This window comes from Mustela lutreola, chromosome 1 (genome assembly GCF_030435805.1).
Source record: "Mustela lutreola isolate mMusLut2 chromosome 1, mMusLut2.pri, whole genome shotgun sequence".
Classification (NCBI taxonomy): Eukaryota; Metazoa; Chordata; class Mammalia; order Carnivora; family Mustelidae; genus Mustela; species Mustela lutreola.
In genome coordinates this window covers 255,173,606-255,193,301 of record NC_081290.1, presented here as the reverse complement: position 1 = coordinate 255,193,301, position 19,696 = coordinate 255,173,606, and the positions used below count along the sequence as shown (strand labels likewise).

The 19,696-nt window shown below is 39.5% G+C and overlaps 1 protein-coding gene and 1 long non-coding RNA gene across 6 annotated transcripts in view; one reads left to right on the top strand and one right to left on the bottom strand.

The window, feature by feature from the left end:
- LOC131810595 (uncharacterized) overlaps nt 1–18,582 on the top strand; it is a 217,570-nt gene extending 198,988 nt beyond the window's left edge. For 4 of the 5 annotated variants that reach the window (XR_009345612.1, XR_009345616.1, XR_009345608.1 and 1 more), the window contains 2 exons: nt 3,188–3,258; nt 4,308–4,615. This is a non-coding gene — a long non-coding RNA (uncharacterized LOC131810595). Of the gene's footprint in view, nt 1–3,187; nt 3,259–4,307; nt 4,616–16,094 lie in introns of those variants that run through there. The other variant, XR_009345622.1, reaches the window with a different exon arrangement.
- Nucleotides 1,064–3,158, bottom strand: FIBIN (fin bud initiation factor homolog). Its single transcript, XM_059138588.1, has one exon. The coding sequence runs from the start codon at nt 2,699–2,701 to the stop codon at nt 2,066–2,068; it is 636 nt and encodes a 211-aa protein (XP_058994571.1). The 5' UTR covers nt 2,702–3,158; the 3' UTR covers nt 1,064–2,065.
- Nucleotides 18,583–19,696: the final 1,114 nt, after the last annotated feature.

Below are 19,696 nucleotides of genomic sequence, written 5' to 3'. Positions count from 1 at the left end.
TACAGACGGGGAGACTGAAGAGATGACATTTAATATGTCCATGGATTAGACTTGAGTCCTGTGAAGTGAGTGATAGGAAAATTTTGAGATATTAAATGTTGTAACTACAAACTACAATCATTTAAGTGCCAAACGGCATCTCCTTTGTTTCTGCTGTTTTTCCCCTCGTCTTTCATAGCATAAAGAAGTAAACACTTTTCAACAATCATTTATGTTCTCCCCACACACCCGTATAAAGGCAGCTAAAAGCAGTCTCCTGAGTGATGCAAAAAGATTACAAATGATTATTTTAAGTATTATTCCATGCATTGTTCTTTTATATTTTAAACAATGAGGTAGCTATGCAAAGTTACAGGCCTCAACATCCTTGCAAGGAGCACATTAAGAGTCCTCAAGCTGTTGCAACAAGGGTCAGCCATTCTGGGTGTTAGTATCCCCTACAGTAATATACTGGACACATTATAAACATAGAAAACTGGATTCTTCATGCATGGGAGAGAAAAAAATGCTTCAATGTTTGAAGAGTAGATTATGAACATTTATTTTTTTTTTCCTCTGTGTGTGTGTATGTGGGTGTGTGTGTGTGTGTATAAAAGGAAAACATATTTAAGGTGAGAGGGAAAGCCTGGGGAAAGACATGAAATAAAGGGCATTTCCACCTTTTGAAATCATTAGTCAATAACACAGACCTGGCTTCAAAATTATTAAACATCATTATAGTTCCTGTAACTTAGCATGGGCCCTCCATCCGCATTACGAGGGCATATAACTTTTGAGCCTTGTCATAAATTTTCCAGTTGCTTCTATGGGAAAAAGTGGGGGGAAATGGAGTTTTTAGGCAGACCAGCAGAGATCAACTTCTGGCAAGACCTAGATTTTTTCTTTTGGGGATGGTAAGGGTGGCCAGGGAAGGGTTGTTTGCCAAATGCGTAGCCATCCCTCTGCCTTCTTGATTAGATACGCTGAGTAAACTGGCTCAAATCCCACCCATCTCTTTCCTCCTGCACTGTACTCCTCTTCGCACTTTGAAAGTTATGGGTATCAATTAGAAAATAAGCCAGTGTTATACGAGAACATATTTATTGGCTGAATAATAAAACTAAGTGAAGGAATTATTAGAATTAGAATCCCCCCCCGCCTTACTTGAAGTACAAGTTTCCAATACTCAAACAGAAGCAAAACCCCAAACCCAGAACGAATACATTGGTAACCTGCATCATCGGCATTCAGACGTGGGTTCAAACAATCTATCTACTTTTTTGTAACGGACTGTAGCTCTGAGGACACAGGCATACAATGAGAGACACAACAAATCAGCTTAGCAACATTGAGTCTGTACCCACCACAAAGCTTGCACTTCTTAAATGTGGTCACTTCAACTTAACACTCACAGAGGCCCCTCGGACATGCCCTGCAAAGGACGATTTGCGTACAAATTCTAGGCGATACTCTTACGAATAACAAAAAAACAAAACAAAACAAAAACAAAGAATGAACAAAAAACCCCCCAAACAAAAAACAAAACCTTGGAGACCATGGTTAATAAATAAGAGAGAAAAAGAGAACAAGAAACTGGCAAATTCCATCAGCTGGTAGGAAGGCTGAGCAGCACCTCAGACCTCATCTGAAAAACAGACAGCTGACAAGTTTCAGAGCCCAAGAGTGAAGGCTGAAGGCGAAAAGGAGCTCTGCACTATCCTCTCTGAGTATTTTCACATAATCTCCAGGGTGGGGAATTTTAATCGCTCCCTACTGCACAAACTGCGTCCTTCTAGATGTGGCTGAAACAGGTGTCTCTGCAGAGTTATAAAGTCCTTTAGCAAAGGCAGGAGGCATGGCTTTAAGTTGTTCTTTCCAAGTAAATCAATAGCAATCCCATAAATAATGTACAAAAATGAAACAACTTGACTCTCACTTATTCAAAGATCACTTCAGATCATTCTCCAAGTGCAAATCCAGATATAAAAAATAAGAAGCACAAAAGAAATGTTAGCCCTGTCTTCTGTCCCCGCCCTCCACAACTGGGCTCACTTGCTGTCCTCTCCCTGGCAGTTTGCCCTTCCACCTACACCTTAAGATAATCATTTTTCAGCCGACCTAGCCGGGTCCCATGGCTCCTGATGGTGAGGGCCAGCAGCTCGTATTTGTCCCTGAGCCCCACAGAGATGTCAAGCGTTTCCTTCAGCAGGGACCTGGTGTGGACCAGCATCCCCAGGAAGTCCTCGTTGAGCCTGCTTTCTTGCCGGCTGTCCTGTTCCTGGCCCTGCTTAAACTTGCTTTCCAGCTCAGTGAGGGACTTGTCCGAGTTGGAGTAGGCATCCCCGATCTGGTGGGACTCCCGCTGCAGGTACTTGCCATAGCTTTCTTCCCCGTCCAGGTCGTAGGAGATGCTCTTACTGATGCCCTCCAGGACACGCCCAGCATCTTCTACTTGGCGGCCCAGCACAGTGAACTCTTCCCGAAGCGTGAGGCTCAGCAGACTGCTGGCCTGGCTCCCCTCCCCCTGGGAGCAGCGCCGGTGGTCACTCACCCTGAAGAGCAGTTGGCACTTCTCAGGGTCATCATTCTCTTCATAGTCCCCATCCGGCACGAAGTAGTGGTGCAGAGTCCCATTGGACATCTCCGGGTAAAGAGGGCCATCGAAGTAGCCCTGACACAGGTGGCAGAAGAAACCCATCCAGAGGAACTTCAGGAACACCATCCTGGAGAGTCAGGGTGACCGGGGACCCCGGGAGAAGACCGTCCGTCCAGGCACGAAGAAGGGGGGGTCCCCCTGGGAGTCAGTGCCTTTCCAAGACGGTGACAGCCTCAGTTCCCGCAGGCTTGCTGCACCCTGGCCCCCCCTCCCCAGCAGGCTTCATGTGGCTGTGTCACCGGTGCCTGGGGAGCACAGCCACACAGCACAGGGTGCACCCAGGCTCTTGCTCCTGTGCTCTGGACTGGAATGCTGCCTGCTCCTTCCAGGCGGTGGCGGCGGGATCACAGGCAGGAGAGGGAACCCCAGCTCCAGGGCTCTGGTGCCCCACTGTCCCTCGGAGTTCCCCCTTGCTCCTAAGAGGTGGAGCGTGTAGCTGGAGAGAAAGGCTCTTGCCTTCTGATACGATTTCAACTTCTGGACTGGGTGGGAATGTGGAGCTTTTCCTTTGGCTAATGATATCCTGAGGATCTCTCTGCTCTCAAATTACAGCTGGTTTCGTCACTTGGAAGCCAGGGAACAAGTTTGGAAAGAAACCTCTCACCAGGTCTCTGTTATTAAAGGTACAGGATCTTTTTTTTTAAGACTGGAAAGGGGACCATGCAAAATAGAATTTAGCTTGAAGGAGAAAATGAGAACAGAGTAAATAGAATGCCCACGACAGAAAGACTGATTTGCTATTAATGTCTTAGGGGAAGCGTGATTACCCTGGAGAAATACTACTTCACATTTTAAATAAGTACCCGTTTGATTAGATTTGTTAAGTATCTCTATTTTTATCATTAAAAATTCAACATTAAAAGGTTTGTGACTTCGAAGGCAAATTTGCAGTGTTGGATGTGGCAGTTTTGTTTGGAAATGGTTAGAGATGTTAGTAACAATACTTTGGAAGCAATAGCAATATAGAAAATGATTAATGCACGGTTGCTAGTATGTACAGGAATAAAAACTGAAAATGGAATTTTGCCAGTTTAATAAGTAAGTGGACGACTGAGATAATTGTTTAATCCTATGAAAATGCATCCGTGCTAAGCTTTGGCAATGTATCTTTAGCCTAACGCCTTTGCAGTTACTGTCTCTTTTGAGATACTTCAAAGTTTTTGAAGAATGTAGGGCTGGCACTATTATCTCCATTTTCCGGATGGAGAAACCAAGGGACAGGATGGGAAACAAATCATTTGTAGTCACAATGTTAGACTATATTAGAGCCAACACAGGGTCTTTTCATTTAATTAAAAAAAAAAAAAAAAAGTATTTTTTTTCCACCAGGCCATTTTAGTTTCTGATCTATGAGTTAATTAACAAATTGGCATCCATCGGGCCAACTCATCTGTCCAAGAAATGTTTATTGAGCATTTACTCTATGCTAGAGTCTATTTTAGATACGGCTACCAGAGCTGTGGAAGCCGAGACTCGTGGATAGAGGAGAAGTCTGGCTAAGTAACTGGATATTTCGTCACCGTGGTGCCACGGGCCTAGATTTTTTGAGACATGTTGACTGCACATTTTAATTCTTATCCAGATATTTGGCATCATGAAAACATGATCAAAAGGAATTTTCTTGATGATTACGCTAACCAAAAGATGATGACTTCTTTTCACTGCATTCCAGCAGAAAACTACCATCTTCTCCATTGGAGAGACTGGACTGTTGGACTCAAGAGCCATATTACTTCATTCTTTTTTTTCCTGGGACATTCACAAATGACAACAGATGGATTCAAATTGGCCGCTGGGCCAAAGAAGGGAAGAGGAATTTACTCAGATTCACTCCACTTCTTGCACAATCCCTCCCTGACTTATGAACCGAATCGGTTAAGCAGACCTAAGTTAAATACTTATTACTACTTGCTCCCTACTCTGTGCAGGGCACAGTGTTGAGTTAACTATAGAAACAGTGATGTGCAATAAAAAGTTTTAGCCTACAAAGAGTTTGCTCCCTGGTTAAAGAGTCAGGCATATTTACACAAATAATCTTGATACGAATGACTGAGAGTATTTACTTTTTCCTACAATGACCCCATCTAAAGATATAAACTCCATGTCATGTATCAGGAAGGCATCACTTTGGTACAAGTAACTGAAAGTCTAATTCAATCATGGTGAAGTCAAAAAGGAATTCACTGACTTACAGAAAGTCTATAATTAGATTTTCAGTCTGCGCCTGGGCCAGAATCTAGTTTCTCTCCCACCATTTTTGGGTTCTATTTCCTCAGCTTAAATGCATTCTTGGGTAGTCCTTTTCATTTGTGGTTCCAAGATAGCTATCAGTGTCTTCCGCAGTTACAAACTTCCTTGATCCTGTATAGTAGGAATGACAGGTTATGAATGGCAGGTCCTTCAAAATCAGCCTCAGTGGCCATGTTGGTTCAATTTGGACCATTAATTCATCCTTGAACCAGACTGACAGTAGTCAGAGGCTGGGGACTGGCCACTGTGCTTGAGACAATAAGGGTCCTGTTCTGTACCCAAAGGCAAGGGACCATGCAAACTACATAAATGAAAAATGTAAGGTCTTATTTAGGAAGAGGACATTATGAGAATGGATTTTGGGGGAAGTAACTACAAATATTCTCCCTATGCCATGCATCTGTCTTTATTAACCACTTCCGAAAGACACCAGCACTCTTCTAGTTGTGTGTAGTCAACTATTTAACAGCTGGCCTATGGGAGAAAAAAGCTCTGGTAACATTTGCTGATTTATATGGTGTGAATACACTCACCGTGCCTGGGTCACTGAATGCAGTTAGGAAGATGTGTGCAATGACACACCATTATATAGCATTTCCATCATACGATAAATTCGATCCAGATAATCCCAAGAACATAGGAAATAGTAAAGCAATTACAAAGTGATAAGTTTTACATATGCATTCCCTTCATTTTAATATGACTTATTTAACTACATATTTAAGTCCCATAATTTTCAATAATGACTCTGTTTAACAACTGACTTGCTAAATTCCTAAAAACCTAAGAGTTGGTTCTCACGAGCCAGTGCTAGTTAGCTCCAGCATGCCATAGCTTTTTGCACTAAAACTTCATCTTGCTCATTTTTAAGTTATTTATTTATAAGATCTTATAAATGTACGATCACGTCTCGGGCTGATCTACTAGAGTCAGAGTTAAGGTGGGCTTCTAACGATTGGCCTGAAGTAAATAGGGCCAGAGGAAATGTCCAAACACAGATATACAAGATGAAGTCAAAAGGCAGGAATTGGATAAATTTAAGAATAAAAGAGGACCCCAGGACCAGCGGCCTGGAAGCACCTTCACCCAGTACCAGCTGTTTATTTGCAACACTTGCCATGCAGCACCAGCAGGGTTGGCTAGTTTACAGCTTGTGTATCCTTTCTTCTTTTTGGTGAACTTTAAAATCTTGTTGTTCCTTTGGTCCAGTCCACTTCAGAGAAGGAAGCAGGAAATCAGGCTGACACCATGAGCCTAAAGACCTATAAGATTTCCTAAGCTCCATGATTTCCCCTTGCCAAAGATTTTTATGATCCCCTGACTGTTTCTGATTATGATAATAGTGGAATTTTTATAGACAAAGAGACTTGTATTAGATGAGGTCCCACTACGCAGTCTAGACATTCAAATGGTGTCTCTGGGAAGTGGAAGCTCTCACTCTCAAAAGCTCCCCTCTCCCAAACTATCAGGCTGAATCCCTAAACCATGTCAGAGAAGGAAAAAACAAGGGAGTTAGCTTGGACCAGAGTAGGGGTTCTGGGGTGGGACAAGAGAGAAAAGGAAGACAAAGGGGAGAAGATAAGAAAGCCCCAGTATTTAGCACGTTGGGTATTATTTTATCAATTAACAGGTAATCACTAGTATTTATTGAGCAGCCATTTTTTTTTTTTTTTTTTTTTTTTTTTTTTACAGTGGGTGGGAAGGAGAAAGGAAGTGAAATGGTTGAGTAGGAAAGAAAAGAAGAAAGGAAGAAGGTAGAAAGTAAAGGGATGGAAGAAAGGAAGCAAGTAAAGAAGGAAGAAAAGGGAGAGAGTGGAATAGATTTTGATGATAGAATCTTTTATGTGTCACATTAACTCAGTGAAGAGGTTATTATTATTTGCTATAAGAACATTGGTTAGGGGCAATTCTTAACCAAAGCAATCACAAAGTTCCCAGGAAATAGAGGAAATATAACACACCCATGCAAATGTAATAAGAATGCTTACAAGGAAATAAGTATAATGTGGGAAGAGAGTCTGTTCCGTTCTCCCAGTCTGTCTCCATTAGTGAGAGCAGGCTATGATATGCTGAGGTAACAAATATCACCAACATGCTAACACCAAATTCAAGTCCACTGCAAGTCAGGGTGACTCAGTAACTCTCCTCCATGACTTAGCTATAATGGCATTTCCTCTAAAAACCCTTCCTTGATTCCCTAATTTTAATTAGTTCTCCCTATCGGTTCCTTTTATACCACTCTGTTTCTTCCCTCACGTTACTTTCTATTGTTTATAATTGTACTTTAATTTATGTACTTATCTGTTCTAGTTTGTCTTTTCAGCTTAATTTACACTACAGAGAGACAGGAGGGGTATTCCCTTCTATCTCTCACGTGCCTAATACAGTCATAGGAAGTGCTTAATGAATATATCTTAGCACCCTAGGTGAAGTTGGTCACTTCCTACTTAGTGTTTCTGCAAGATGTTTTTTGCAACTAATGTTTCTTTTTCTTTTCTTTTCTTTAAATTTAAATTCAATTAATTAACATACAGTTTATATTAAAGTCTCAGAGGTAGAGTTTATATAGAGCATTTATAACATATAGTGTATATTGGTAGTTTCAGAGGTAGAGTTTAGTGGTTCATCAGTTGCAATGGGATTAGTGTTTCAATGGTACTTTTTCTTTGTTCTTCTATTAAGTGTGCTGCATTATATTGGATTATCTATGAACTAGTCTGTCTTCCCCCACTTGACTGTGAATTCCTCAAGGGTAGGGGTGTATTTTATTTACCTTTATATTCTCTGTGATTAGCACAGAGCCAAGGATATAGCAAGAGCCAAATATTTGTTGTTGTGATAGTTAAACTGTAGAATTTAAGGAATTCCATTATTTAATGACGGTCAGATAATCTATCTATTTGAATACACATTTTGTCTGGCCAACAGTCAATCAGTGATGTCTCACACTTAATCTGGCAGGAGAGAAGGGGAAAAGTCCTGTGAGTTCCAATATTTAGAACATTCAAATGGGAGTATCACCCATAAGGGCGACTTTTGACCCGTCCTGAGTAAACTATGCAACAGGCTGTACATATGGTCCCAGAGTGTTCTGGTCTGTAAACTACAGAAGCATCAGACCACTCTGCAGGGTACTTTGCTATTTACCTGGTGAAGATTTTCACTTTACTGTTATTGGAAGTACATGTCCTGGGTTATAATTCAGCTAATTTAGAGAAGAATCAAACTTCATTTTTTCCCCCTCTCTGGGCAATGTTTTTTTTTTCCTCATCATTTCAATCATAAAGACCAATAGAACTGGGGGAGATGAGAAAAGGCAGAGATCTAGAATAAGAGAGAGGATATACCAGTTTCACTTTGATTCTGCAAGCCCTTTGTTCAGCAACCACATGGGAAAACAAGGAGAAGCAGAAGCAGCTGTATAACCCACTGACAGTGCAGGGGACATGGGGTGCAAAGAGCCTGCACGTGGAAGTGTCTGATGAGGATCTGTGAGAGGGGCCTGCAAGGAGTGTGATGATGTAACAGAATGAAAGCTCACATCTGAGCTTGGATACAGGACATGTGTCATGAAATTTTTAGTCCAAGAGCCACTGACTGAGATTACTGACGAACAACGGGACTGAGTCAGTCCCCTTATTCAAGGACCTCTCTTGGTTCTGGTCTTAATAAAACTTATAAAGGAGTCCACAGAATGGCTGAACAGATGCCCGTCAGAAATCAGTTAGGGTGGGGAGTGGAGGGATGTGGCAGGACTAGTAATAGCATTTCACTTTCTGTGTCAGAAAACAAGAACAGCTTCCATGCTTGTATTTCTCGGTCCTTGGCTGCCTTTTTTCAAGATCTTGGAGATTTAGAAATTGTCTTGCAGTGAGAAAGTCCTTGATTATGTTTTGAATCCAAATCCAAATCCAGTTTTTAATTCTAAAGAAATGTAGTTGGAAGAGGATGATAGGGTTATTTTGAAGATGAGTCAAAATGGGCCTGTCGATATTGCCTTTGGGAGGAAAAGTCTGAATGCACTTCAGAAAGCTTATTAGCAGATCCTGGTTCCAGGCTAGACCCAATTTCGTCCACTTTTTATTTTGCAGCTTTGTTTATGCTGCTTAATGAACGCCGACACTTAATTTCTCCCTCCCGTTAACTACTCCTCATTTGGCCCTTAGTGCTGATGACCCTAAATGTCGAACAGATGAAGGCAGAAGAGTAGACTCACAGAGACATTTGAGATATAGCAATTTACTTAAATATGGTCTTTAGGTATTTTATCTGTTTAGGGCATGCTCTTGGTTAAACCTGGGATGTTTTTCAATCTGACCTAGGTCAGAGTAAGTGCTCAGCAAATATTTGTTGTTGGAGTTTATTAAGCCAGCGATTATAAGTGAGGTTACCAATTTAATACCGACCATATGTTTTGAACCACGGACATGAGAGGGCTCAATGGGACAGACTTAAGACACAATTCATTAGAGTGATTAAGACTCTTCCATAGGATCTAAGGATCCCATAACGAAAAATTCTTTGGACTGGGGAAACATACTCATTTGCTGACAACTTTTTCTGGCAAAGCTTTTGTTCATAATAAACTACTCTTAATTTGTCAAGAGTGAGTCTGGGTCACAGCCTGCCTTGTCTTTAGTCTTTAGTTTGTCTTTAGTTTTTCTTATTTTCACCAAAGAACAAACGGAAAATAAAACAATGTAAAAATCTATAAAAAGAAAGTATGGTAGACTTGATTACATACAAAAGCATTTATTGTCACAATTGTGCATTGGGACAATTACAACACATTTTTTTTTAAGATTTTATTTATTTATTTGATACACAGCGATCACAAGTAGGCAGAGAGACAGGCAGAGAGAGAGAGAGAGAGGAGGAAGCAGGCTCCCCGCTGAGCAGAGAGCCCGATGTGGGACTCAATCCCAGGACCCTGAGATCATGACCCGAGCCGAAGGCAGCGGCTTAACCCACTGAGCCACCCAGGTGCCCCTACAACACATTTTGATAAGAAAGGTTTAACATTCTTAGTATATATTGAGTTCATAAAATCCAATAAGAAAAACACTAGAACCTCAGAAGATAAATGATCAAGTGACACAAGTTGGCAATTTTCAGTAGAGAAAATTACATTCCTGTTTAACATATAAGGTAGGTAGCCTTGTAAATAATGAAAAACCAGAAATGAAAGTAACAGTGAGATAGTATTTGTTCTAATATTAGTGTAAAATAGTTATACTTCTTAATGCTATAATGACATAGAAAGATAAGTGTTCTTATGTATTGAAGATGGAAATATTAATGGGTCTGACCTTTCTACAAAGCAATGTGGTTATTTGTATTGAGAGAGTTAAAATTTTTCATATGCTTGGACCTGATATTTTGTTTTTAGAATATATGCCAGAAACATAAATATGTACAAATACATAGAAAGGGGCACCTGGATGGTGCAGTCGGTTGAGTAGCTGCCTTTGGCTCAGGTCATGGTCCCGGGGTCCTGGAATCAAGTCCTGCATTAGGCTTCTTGCTCAGTGGGGAGCCTGCTTCTCTCTCTGCCTCTGCCTGCCACACTGCCTGTTTGTGTGTTCTTTCTCTCTGTCTCTCTCTCTCACTGATAAAATCTTGTAAAAAAAAGAAAAAAGAAAAACATAGAAAGATTTATAAACAAAGACATCCACTACTGCATTGTTTTTGTAATAGAAAGGTAAAAATAAACAAAATGTCCCAAAGAGGAAAGAAAAAGAAAAAGAAAAACTAAACTAAATACCTAGTGTATCCTTATGTTGGATTTTACATCTTTTGAAAATCAAATTTTTTGTTAAGATTTATTTATTTGAGAGAGACTGAGAGAGAGCCATGGGTAGGGACAGAGGGAGAAGGAAAGAGAAACCTAAGCAAACACCATGCTGAGTGTAGAGCTTAACGTGGGTTGCAATCTCATGAGTGTGAGATCATGACCTGAGCTAAAACCAAGCCTTAGAGGCTTAGCTGACTGCACCATCCAGGCACCCCTGAAAGTTAAATTTAAGATATTTTTAATAAAATGAGAAAGTGTTGTGATACAATACTATATAAAAAATGATTACTAAAGAGAACAGTAAAAACAATACAAGTCCAAGATGGTAATATGACAAAAGGTAACATGCTTATTTCTATGGAGGTTTTATGTATGTTATTCTTTAATTTGGTCTGCCTTTCTTGCATTTTCCATAATAGGATATGGTATGACATTTAGGAAGAAAAAGAGAAACAAAGGAAGGAAAATAGTACTGAGAGACAGAAAATCTTACATTCTGAAAGCACCCACCTCACAAAGCTCCTGACTTTACATTCTTTAGGCAGAAAGCTTCTCTGTTATCCTGATCCTGGGACTGCAAACAGCAGACACTCATTTGCATTAGTCTCCAAAACCACTTGGCCCTGGAGCCGGATACCTAAACACTTCGGATTTGGTAACCTCTAGTAGATTCATTTCACTGTCAAAATAAAAGCACATTCTATTACTGTGGACTTTGAGGTTAAATTCCTAGATTTTTTGGTCTGGGATTTTCATTGCCACTATTAAGGATTGGGCTGGAGGGCAAGGTAAGGGGGCATGCAATCTGCAAGTGTTGGAGAGTGTTATTTTGTGATAAAGCGTCTCTACTCTTGGGTAGGATTTCTAACCAGAAATCCTAAAATCCAGGGATTACAGTCAAGCTAAATAAGCCAAGACGACTAGATTTTAATTTTTTTTTCCTTTCTCATGTCCAAGTCCCTTGTATATTTATTAAGACTGCTGCTTCCCAGATTTTGCCTCATACCACCACCTAAATGAAGGAATTTCTATTATGTAGCTTCAGAGGCTAAATTATATCCTGTAATGTACATGAGAAAATTTTTAAAAATCTACATCATTAAATACTTACTATATTTTTTCCTCTTTCATTTCTTTTAATGTAAATGATGTCTTCCTTCAGGGATCGTTAAACCAAGTTTGAAGATGTGTGGTTGTCTACATGCAAATATTATAAGGAAAATGGGAGGAAAAGCATAATTTCCCATTCTCAATGATGAAAAATAAAAAAGGGCAGGCTTTAATAAGATGTAAGAAAAAAAAATCTGTCTTGGTCCTAAAACAATTCACTGAAAATATCTTTTGAAGTGTTTTTTTAAAAGCTGTATAGAAATTTAAAAATGAAGTTTGGATATTAAGAAAGTTTAAAAATAGAGCATATGCTACCAGGGAGGTCTGTCAAGTAACCAAGTAACTGATGATGTTTAAAAAGTCTCTGAACTGGATTTTAAAAAACAGAGAATCCTTTTTTTTTCCCCCCCAAAGTAGGCCAGTGCCTGGTATAAATTGACAGCAAACTATAATTTACGAATAGTGAAAAGACTTGTGACTTAGAATAACACTGTTGTGACAGCACAGTAACATAATAGGATTGAGTATTTAATGTAGAGAGAACACAAAATAAAAACATTCTCAGTCCTAGAGAATTTAGTTAGTATCAGGTATACTGAGCCATTTCACTGGGTCCACGTATGTTTAGATACGATGAGCATGGGGCTTTCTGCCTAGGATAAGCCATCTTTCTTTTTTGTCCTCCCAAATGGTTTATTGATAATGGCTTTATCTCAAAAGTAAAAGCCAAATGGAAAAGGACAAAATGATCCCCAGAGAAGAAAAATATTTCTGTCAGGAAGAATATAAACAAGTTTAAAAATAACTGAAAGTGATTTGTCATTAAAATGCCATTAATATTACTAAATTCTAAACTCTAATTCGAAAAATTAGAATGATTTTTACACTCTCTAATTAGAAAAAAAAAATGTTTCTTATTTTTAACCTCCTGGACCCTCCTTGGTTCAGTATGGCTGCATTCCAAAGCTGTTTGAAGAGAAGAAAGGGATTAACATTGGAATGGTGAATAGTCTGTAGTTTGCACTCATGGGTACTGGGCTCCAACAGCTGACAGGAAGGAGGAAAAACTAAGCATTCAGATATTAGGTCTATATGAAATCAAACATCAGACTACTTGGATACATCCAGATTTTAGGTACTTGGCAATGTGTAAGCAAAATGTTTTTGTGGTTTGCTTTTACTCTAGATATTTTATTTTATTTTTAATTTATTTTTTTAAAAGATTTTCTTTATTTAACAGACAGAGACCACAAGTAGGCAGAGAGGCAGGCAGAGAGAGAGAGGGGGAAGCAGGTTCCCTGTTGAGCAGAGAGCGGGACACGGGGCTTAATTCCAGGACCCTGAGATCACAACCTGAGCCAAAGGCAGAAACTTAACCCACTGAACCACCCAGGCTCCCCTCTAGATATTTTAATACATTGGGATCTTAGCTCTAGAATCCTAAACATGAAGATGTTTATAGACATTTTAATTTGAGGAAGAAGGACTATTGTTTGAAAAGGACCATCCTAAACCATCCCAGAGTATCATCAGAATATATGAACTCAAATAAGACCAGTCAATTTAAGACACTAGAAAAAAAAATTACACTATTTTGTGATTTTGTGCTTCTTGCTAAGATGAGATGACAGAAGATGAATATACCCTCCAACCTGAAATGACTACAACACCTGACATGGTACATTAAATAAGAATTTTCAAGGGCCACCTGGGTGGCTCAGTCAGTTAAATGTCTGACTTCAGCTCAGGTCATGATCTCAGGGTCCTGGGATCAAGCCCTGCATTGTCAGGCTTTAGACTCAGTGGGGAGTCTGCTTTTCCCTCTCTCTCTCCCTCTGCCCCTCCCTCGGCTCGTGGTCTCACTTTCTTTCTCTCAAATAAATAATTAAAATCTTTGAAAAAGTTTTCAAAACATTAGGCATCAGGCAAGGAAGACAATGGCCCCAGAAATTTGGGAAACCTGAGATAGTATAAGGAAGGGAGTATCAGGTGGTGAAGGGGGGTGGAGGTCCAGGGAGACTGGGTTGACTAGAGTTCACAGAGCAGGGTCGTGGAGAGGCTAGAACCACACAGAGAAGGACCCCCAGAAATCCGTAGAGGGTCTTCTTCAAGTCTTCAGCTGAGTAGTGATCAGCACATGCATAAAAGGAAAATACCAGAAGTGGAGAAAGAACCACTGAAAGGATTAGAGGGAACAGTCTCTAGTGCTCACACAGGGCTCTTGCCATGATGGAATAAATCATGGACCCACCAGACATACCACATGGTAAATCCAGCAGTAGGATAATAGCAGGATGAGAAGACAGACATGGTAAGGACACTAGAAGATCAGCATAAAACTGGCCATTTACCTAGCCATCTTTCCTCCCCTTTTATATGCTCTGGTAGCATGGGAGATTAGGAAGCTCTTGCTGGCCTTCAATACCTCCAGATGCAATGGGCTCCCTACCACAGCTACTACTGCTGTCCTGTCAAGTGTGAGATATTTCTTCAAGGTGCTTTTCATTTTTCGAGGCTGCACCCAAGAAAAAAAGGCCCTCAGGAGTTTTCTACTCTTGGATTTGAGCTTATATTAGGGGTTCTATTATTTTCCCTTACTCCTACTTTAGGACTCTATTCTTGGAGTCAAAAATATGCTGGCTTACCAAATTCTGTCTACCTCTTTTACTTTCTCTGAAAATCTTCTTCCTATTTCCTCCAGCCCATACAACTTTTGTGGATTTTCTCTGCAGTAGGCAACACTGGTTAGCTTCCTGCAAATTCATTGTGTATGCCAGAATTGGAACTATTGGGAGCTTAAAACTTTCAAGTTGGGTTATTTTATTTTTATCTGCATTTCCTCCACTGCATCCCTTCACAAATAGACTGTAGGAGACCAAAAAAACCAACACCAAAACCAAACCAAAACAAACAAACAAAAAGAAACCACATGTAGTCAGGTTATCATTCTGTTAGAATTGCACATGTTTTCTCCTGGCATATTGCCCTTGTTTAGTTTTATTCTGTTGTTTCATAGCCAGTGGAGAGTCAGAAGAGTACTCGGAAATGCATGAACATGTGTGGTGTGCATACCTACAATGAGTTATTAAGGGCAAAGAGGATAACATGCGAGATAAATTTAGACGATGGGCAACATTCCTCGAGGGCTATCCCTGGTTATGATCTTGAGAACCCTCTCTAATACCGGCTTTGGTCTGTAGACTATTACTCAGATGCGGAGCTTACAGCCCTGACATCCAAAATCTATTGAATCATTTCTTAGATTAAACAGGCACATCCGTCCTGTGTCTGAGCTGAGAAGTGTTATCAAAAGTTCCCCAGGAGAAAAGTCACAGGAGACTACCCAATCTTACAAGATATGGAAGAAATAGGTAAATGACTGAATATCTAAGTTTTGTCTAATTTCTTGGTCATTGTTGTACCTATTGTAAAATGGACTCTGAAAATTATGGAGCAACTTTCAAAGTGCAAAGTGACACTGTCTTCTATCAATAAATATTTTTTATAAAAAAGAAGACTTTTGAGAGAAATCTTGCTAAGGTTGCAGAGATATGGTTGTAACAATAGCTAACTCTTATCATATTTCATCCAGTCTAAGATGTTATCAGCTTTAAGATGTACCATCATTTTGTGTACCAAAAAAAAAGAAAAGACAGTCAATAAAACTTAACAGAATTCTATCTTAGAGTATTTTAAAAACTATTTATTTATTTATTTATTTATTTATTTATTTATTTATATTTGCCAGAGAGAAACACAGCAAGAGAGGGAACATAAGGAGGGGGAGTGGGAAAGGGAGAAGCAGGCTTCCCACTGAGCAGGGAGTCCAATGTGGGGTTCATCCTAGGACCCTGGGATCATGACCAAAGCCGAAGGCAGATGCTTAAGTACTGAGCCACTCAGAAGCCCCGAAATAATTTATTGATAAAGTCCTTTTCGACTTATTTAAACATAAACTTTTACGATTTATTCCTTTGGGCATATATTAAAAGGAAAGTACAAAAGAAATTAACTCTTTCCTTCCTTCCTTCCTCTCTTGTTTTAGTCTTCATGATCCCACAGATTGGAACTTGAGCTCAAAGTTGGAAGGATATTTCTTTCTTACAAATTCTTTTTTAACACCCCATTACTTGTGCTATGTAAAATATGAATTGGTCTTATCAGTTTGTCATTTCTGTAAGATTCCTTTTACCTCTTCCTTGGTATCAGTTTATCTTGTCTTCATTTCTACTGCTTGGTGTGTGATAGATGATCTTTGTGTAGATACTTAAGTAAGAAAATGTTAACGGTCTCATTTACTTGCAGGTATTGATGTGATTTGGAATTCTGGGGTCCAGAGCTGATGGCCAAGAAAGAATTCTTAGGATGTCTTTGGTGCAAAAAGGTGACTTTATTGAAGCATGGGGTCAGGACACTTGGGTGGATAGAACTGCTGCCCCAGGACTGTAAGAAGCAACTGATTTTATACTTTGCGGCTGGAGGAAGGAAAGATAAAGGGAAGTTTCCACAAGGATTTTCAAATGCTAAAGAACACTCACAGGATCCCAGAGGCCTAGCTAGTGTCAAGCCAGTGTTGTTTTTCCCTCTAGGAAAGCATCAGCAGACAGCTGGGAGCTTCCTGGAGGAATGTTACACTCCACCTGCCTCACTGGGTGGCAGGTTATAAGGAAATTTAATTTTATCCGCATTTCTTTCTGCCTTTGTTTTCCCCATCAGGTATCTTTCTTAGGTCTTGATTTTTTTGCTTGCAAGAAAATACGGAATTTTGTGATTTTTCAACAATGATATTTGTATCTTTAATATCAATGTCACAATATTCCTTTTCTGTCACCTCAAACATACATTTTAACTTTTGTTTCAATTGGAATCACAGTGCTACCTTTTTAAAAGATACCGGAGGAAGCCAAGGACACTCAGCACATATACAAACAACTAAGCACATTGTCAGTTGAAGTGACAATAATGTGGGCATCCGCAGTTGAATTCACACAAGAACAAAGAACAACATTTACCTCACAGATGCTCCCTGGTCAACAGGGACTACAAATTGTTCTCTTGTTTTGGGTTGCTCTGAGCCTCTTGAAAATGATGCAGTCAAGGTTGAAATGCTAGGGGAACACTCGCCTGGCTCATACTCATTTGAGCCCTCACAGGCATGTCCCAATTGGAGATAATTCTCTTCCTGGACTAACCCTTGTAGTTCTTACGATTGCAGAACACACCTCAACAACACGCATCAGGGCGCTTTGAAACAAGGTTCATTACTCACAAGTCGTAGAAGGTGGATAGCACACCCAGGGCCGCAGAGTAAGGTAGCACTAAGAGAGAGAGAGGTAAAGAGAGAAAGAATGAGACAGAGAGACGGACCTAGGGTTTCCCAGGTTCACTATTAATTGGTGAATTTAAAACACAAGAGTGGGAAGTAAGCCTGGAGAAGGGAAAGCAGGGTTACTCAGACTGAGCTTTTTAAAAGGGGAAACTCGATGGGTGGGGAGGCCTGGCCCTTTATCGAGTTGTGTAGCTGCCAATGTGTTTATTTGAGATGAAGGTCTTCAAAATGGATGCCTTGACAACGAAAGCTTAATGTCAAGCACTGACATTACAATAAAAAAAAGCTAATGGTCAGACATTCACACTACACATCTATTGTAAGACACTTCCTAACTTCAGAGCTGTGAAAGCATTACAGAAAACGTGTTTTGGAACTAAAGAAATGCAAGATTTTATCACTGGCTGAGTGCTTTACACAACACTTATGTAATCATCGCAAATCAGTATTACCACTTTTCATCTCTGTTTTGCAGATGAGGGATTTTGAAGCTCATGGAGACATATAACTTGCCCTTGGTCATAAAACTGGCAGATTAAGGAACTGAGATTTTAACACACTCTGCCTGATAGAAAAACCCAAGCTCCTTGCCACTGTGCTAACCTTGCACGGGGGACAGGAATGAGGGAGTCCAAGGCTGCTTTAAAGCTAGTGTGGCTCTCCAAAATCACTTTGACATTATTTTTGTTCCAAATTATTTGCTTGCTCTCAAAGCAAACTTCATTGTATGATTTAGAGTAAGTATTCACTATACACTTGTATATACTATACACTTCCGAGTATTGAATGTCCATAATATGACAAAGTTATGTTATGGGAAAATACATCTGTTGAGAAAAAATTTGTAATGGGGACTTTCATAACGATGCATGCAAAAGTCCAGATGGTTTGGATAACTTCAGGGTCCAAAAGTGTTATCCATTACTGCTATATTAAAATATATTAAATACCACTTAAAAGGTATTACTTGCCAGTCAACAAATAACAGACTGTTTTGTGATCATCCTTATTTCAAGGATATTTTTTTCTGTTTTTCAAACTTATTTTCATACTTATTTTCAAATACATATTCAAATTCTTAATAGCTATTATACCAAAGGTATTGAGCGTAGATTCTCATGCTTAAGAGGGAGTGAGTTGGGTAAAAGCGAAGAGCAGAATGAAAGGGAGAGCCATATTCACCTGTTGGAGCATATCCATTTCTAGTAGGCCAGGTCCAGGTGTGGTGCAAGAAACTTCTGTTCTTGGACTCAGTACTAAAGAAAAGAGGTGTTAGCTGCTCTCTAACACAAATCTTGGCATTGAGAATCACATGCTCTCTCCAGCCACATCCCCACCCACCAGCAGAATCGAGGAATGTAACTGCAAACAAGTAACATTTTATAGTAATACCAAGGCCCCTTTTTATCATCTTTCACATCTTCCTTAGGGTTCAAGTAAATAGGGTCTGTTCTGGGGTTTGCACAGTGCAGATTAGGTTAAAGTCTGGGGAGATTTTTTTTTTTACTATAAAGACATGGTAAATTACTTGTGTTTTATATGTGATATAATACTAATCAAATTGATTTCTCTTATGTTATTCTATGGAGTCAATGAATCATGGACTCTTGGCCAGGAGGTTTCTTAGATATCACCTAATCTAACTCTCAGTGCAACAGAGGAATATTCTTAATCTTATCACTAGCAAGCAGTCCCTGATGACACTTGTTGGAATTTCTCCAGTGATGGAGAAAAAAGCAGTTTACTCCATTATCAGAAAGTGCTTATTTATGCTGAGCTAAGCTTTATATTCTGCCATGATCATCTGTTGGTATCAGTGCTCCCCTCTATTTTATCATGTTTTCTTCTTGTTTAGACATATTTGTACTGGACATGGCAGTTAATTTTTCTTTTTAGTTTTACCCTCCTGCCTACTGGGCAACAGATGATTGAGTTAAGAGCAAACAGTTGGCCCAGAAAGAATATGAACCGAGGGATGTTGAGACCATGTCTGATCATAGAACACTTCACAGTGGATGCCCCAGGATTTAGAATGTTAACGTCAGTGGGGACGACCTTAAAGTAAACACAACCCAAATGGAAGGACTAACTGTATCTCGAATCATCATGAACAAAAGGTAGAATTGATTGATATAGAGAAAAGAGGCCTAGTTCCTTTCTATTATTTTAAATGAATCTTTCAGCATAAGTCTATCTTAAGAGTATCAGCAAAGTATCTATGATATGTGATAAAAGAATGAATTTCTTGCTTTAATGGACATCAAATAAAGCAGAATATAAATAACATCCTTTATCCGGTCCTTTTGCTACAGTAAATATTGGAATATAATTGTCAGAATTGTCATGCCCAGGTCTTACTTGACAGGGGCCAAGGACTGAACCTCACAGAATATGATCTTTTTTTTTTTTTTTTTAATTAACATATAATGTATTATTTGCTTCAGGGGTATGGTATAGGTCTGTAAAGAATATGATCTTAAGAGGCAATATATTGGTCTTTGGGAGAGAGCTTTTTTTTTTTTTTTTTTAAGGATTTTATTTATTTATTTCACAGAGGGAAAGAGACCACAAGCAGGCA

Bases quoted from the DNA above. Each gene is read 5' to 3' on its own strand.
- FIBIN (XM_059138588.1), bottom strand. From the start codon at position 2,701: ATGGTGTTCCTGAAGTTCCTCTGGATGGGTTTCTTCTGCCACCTGTGT.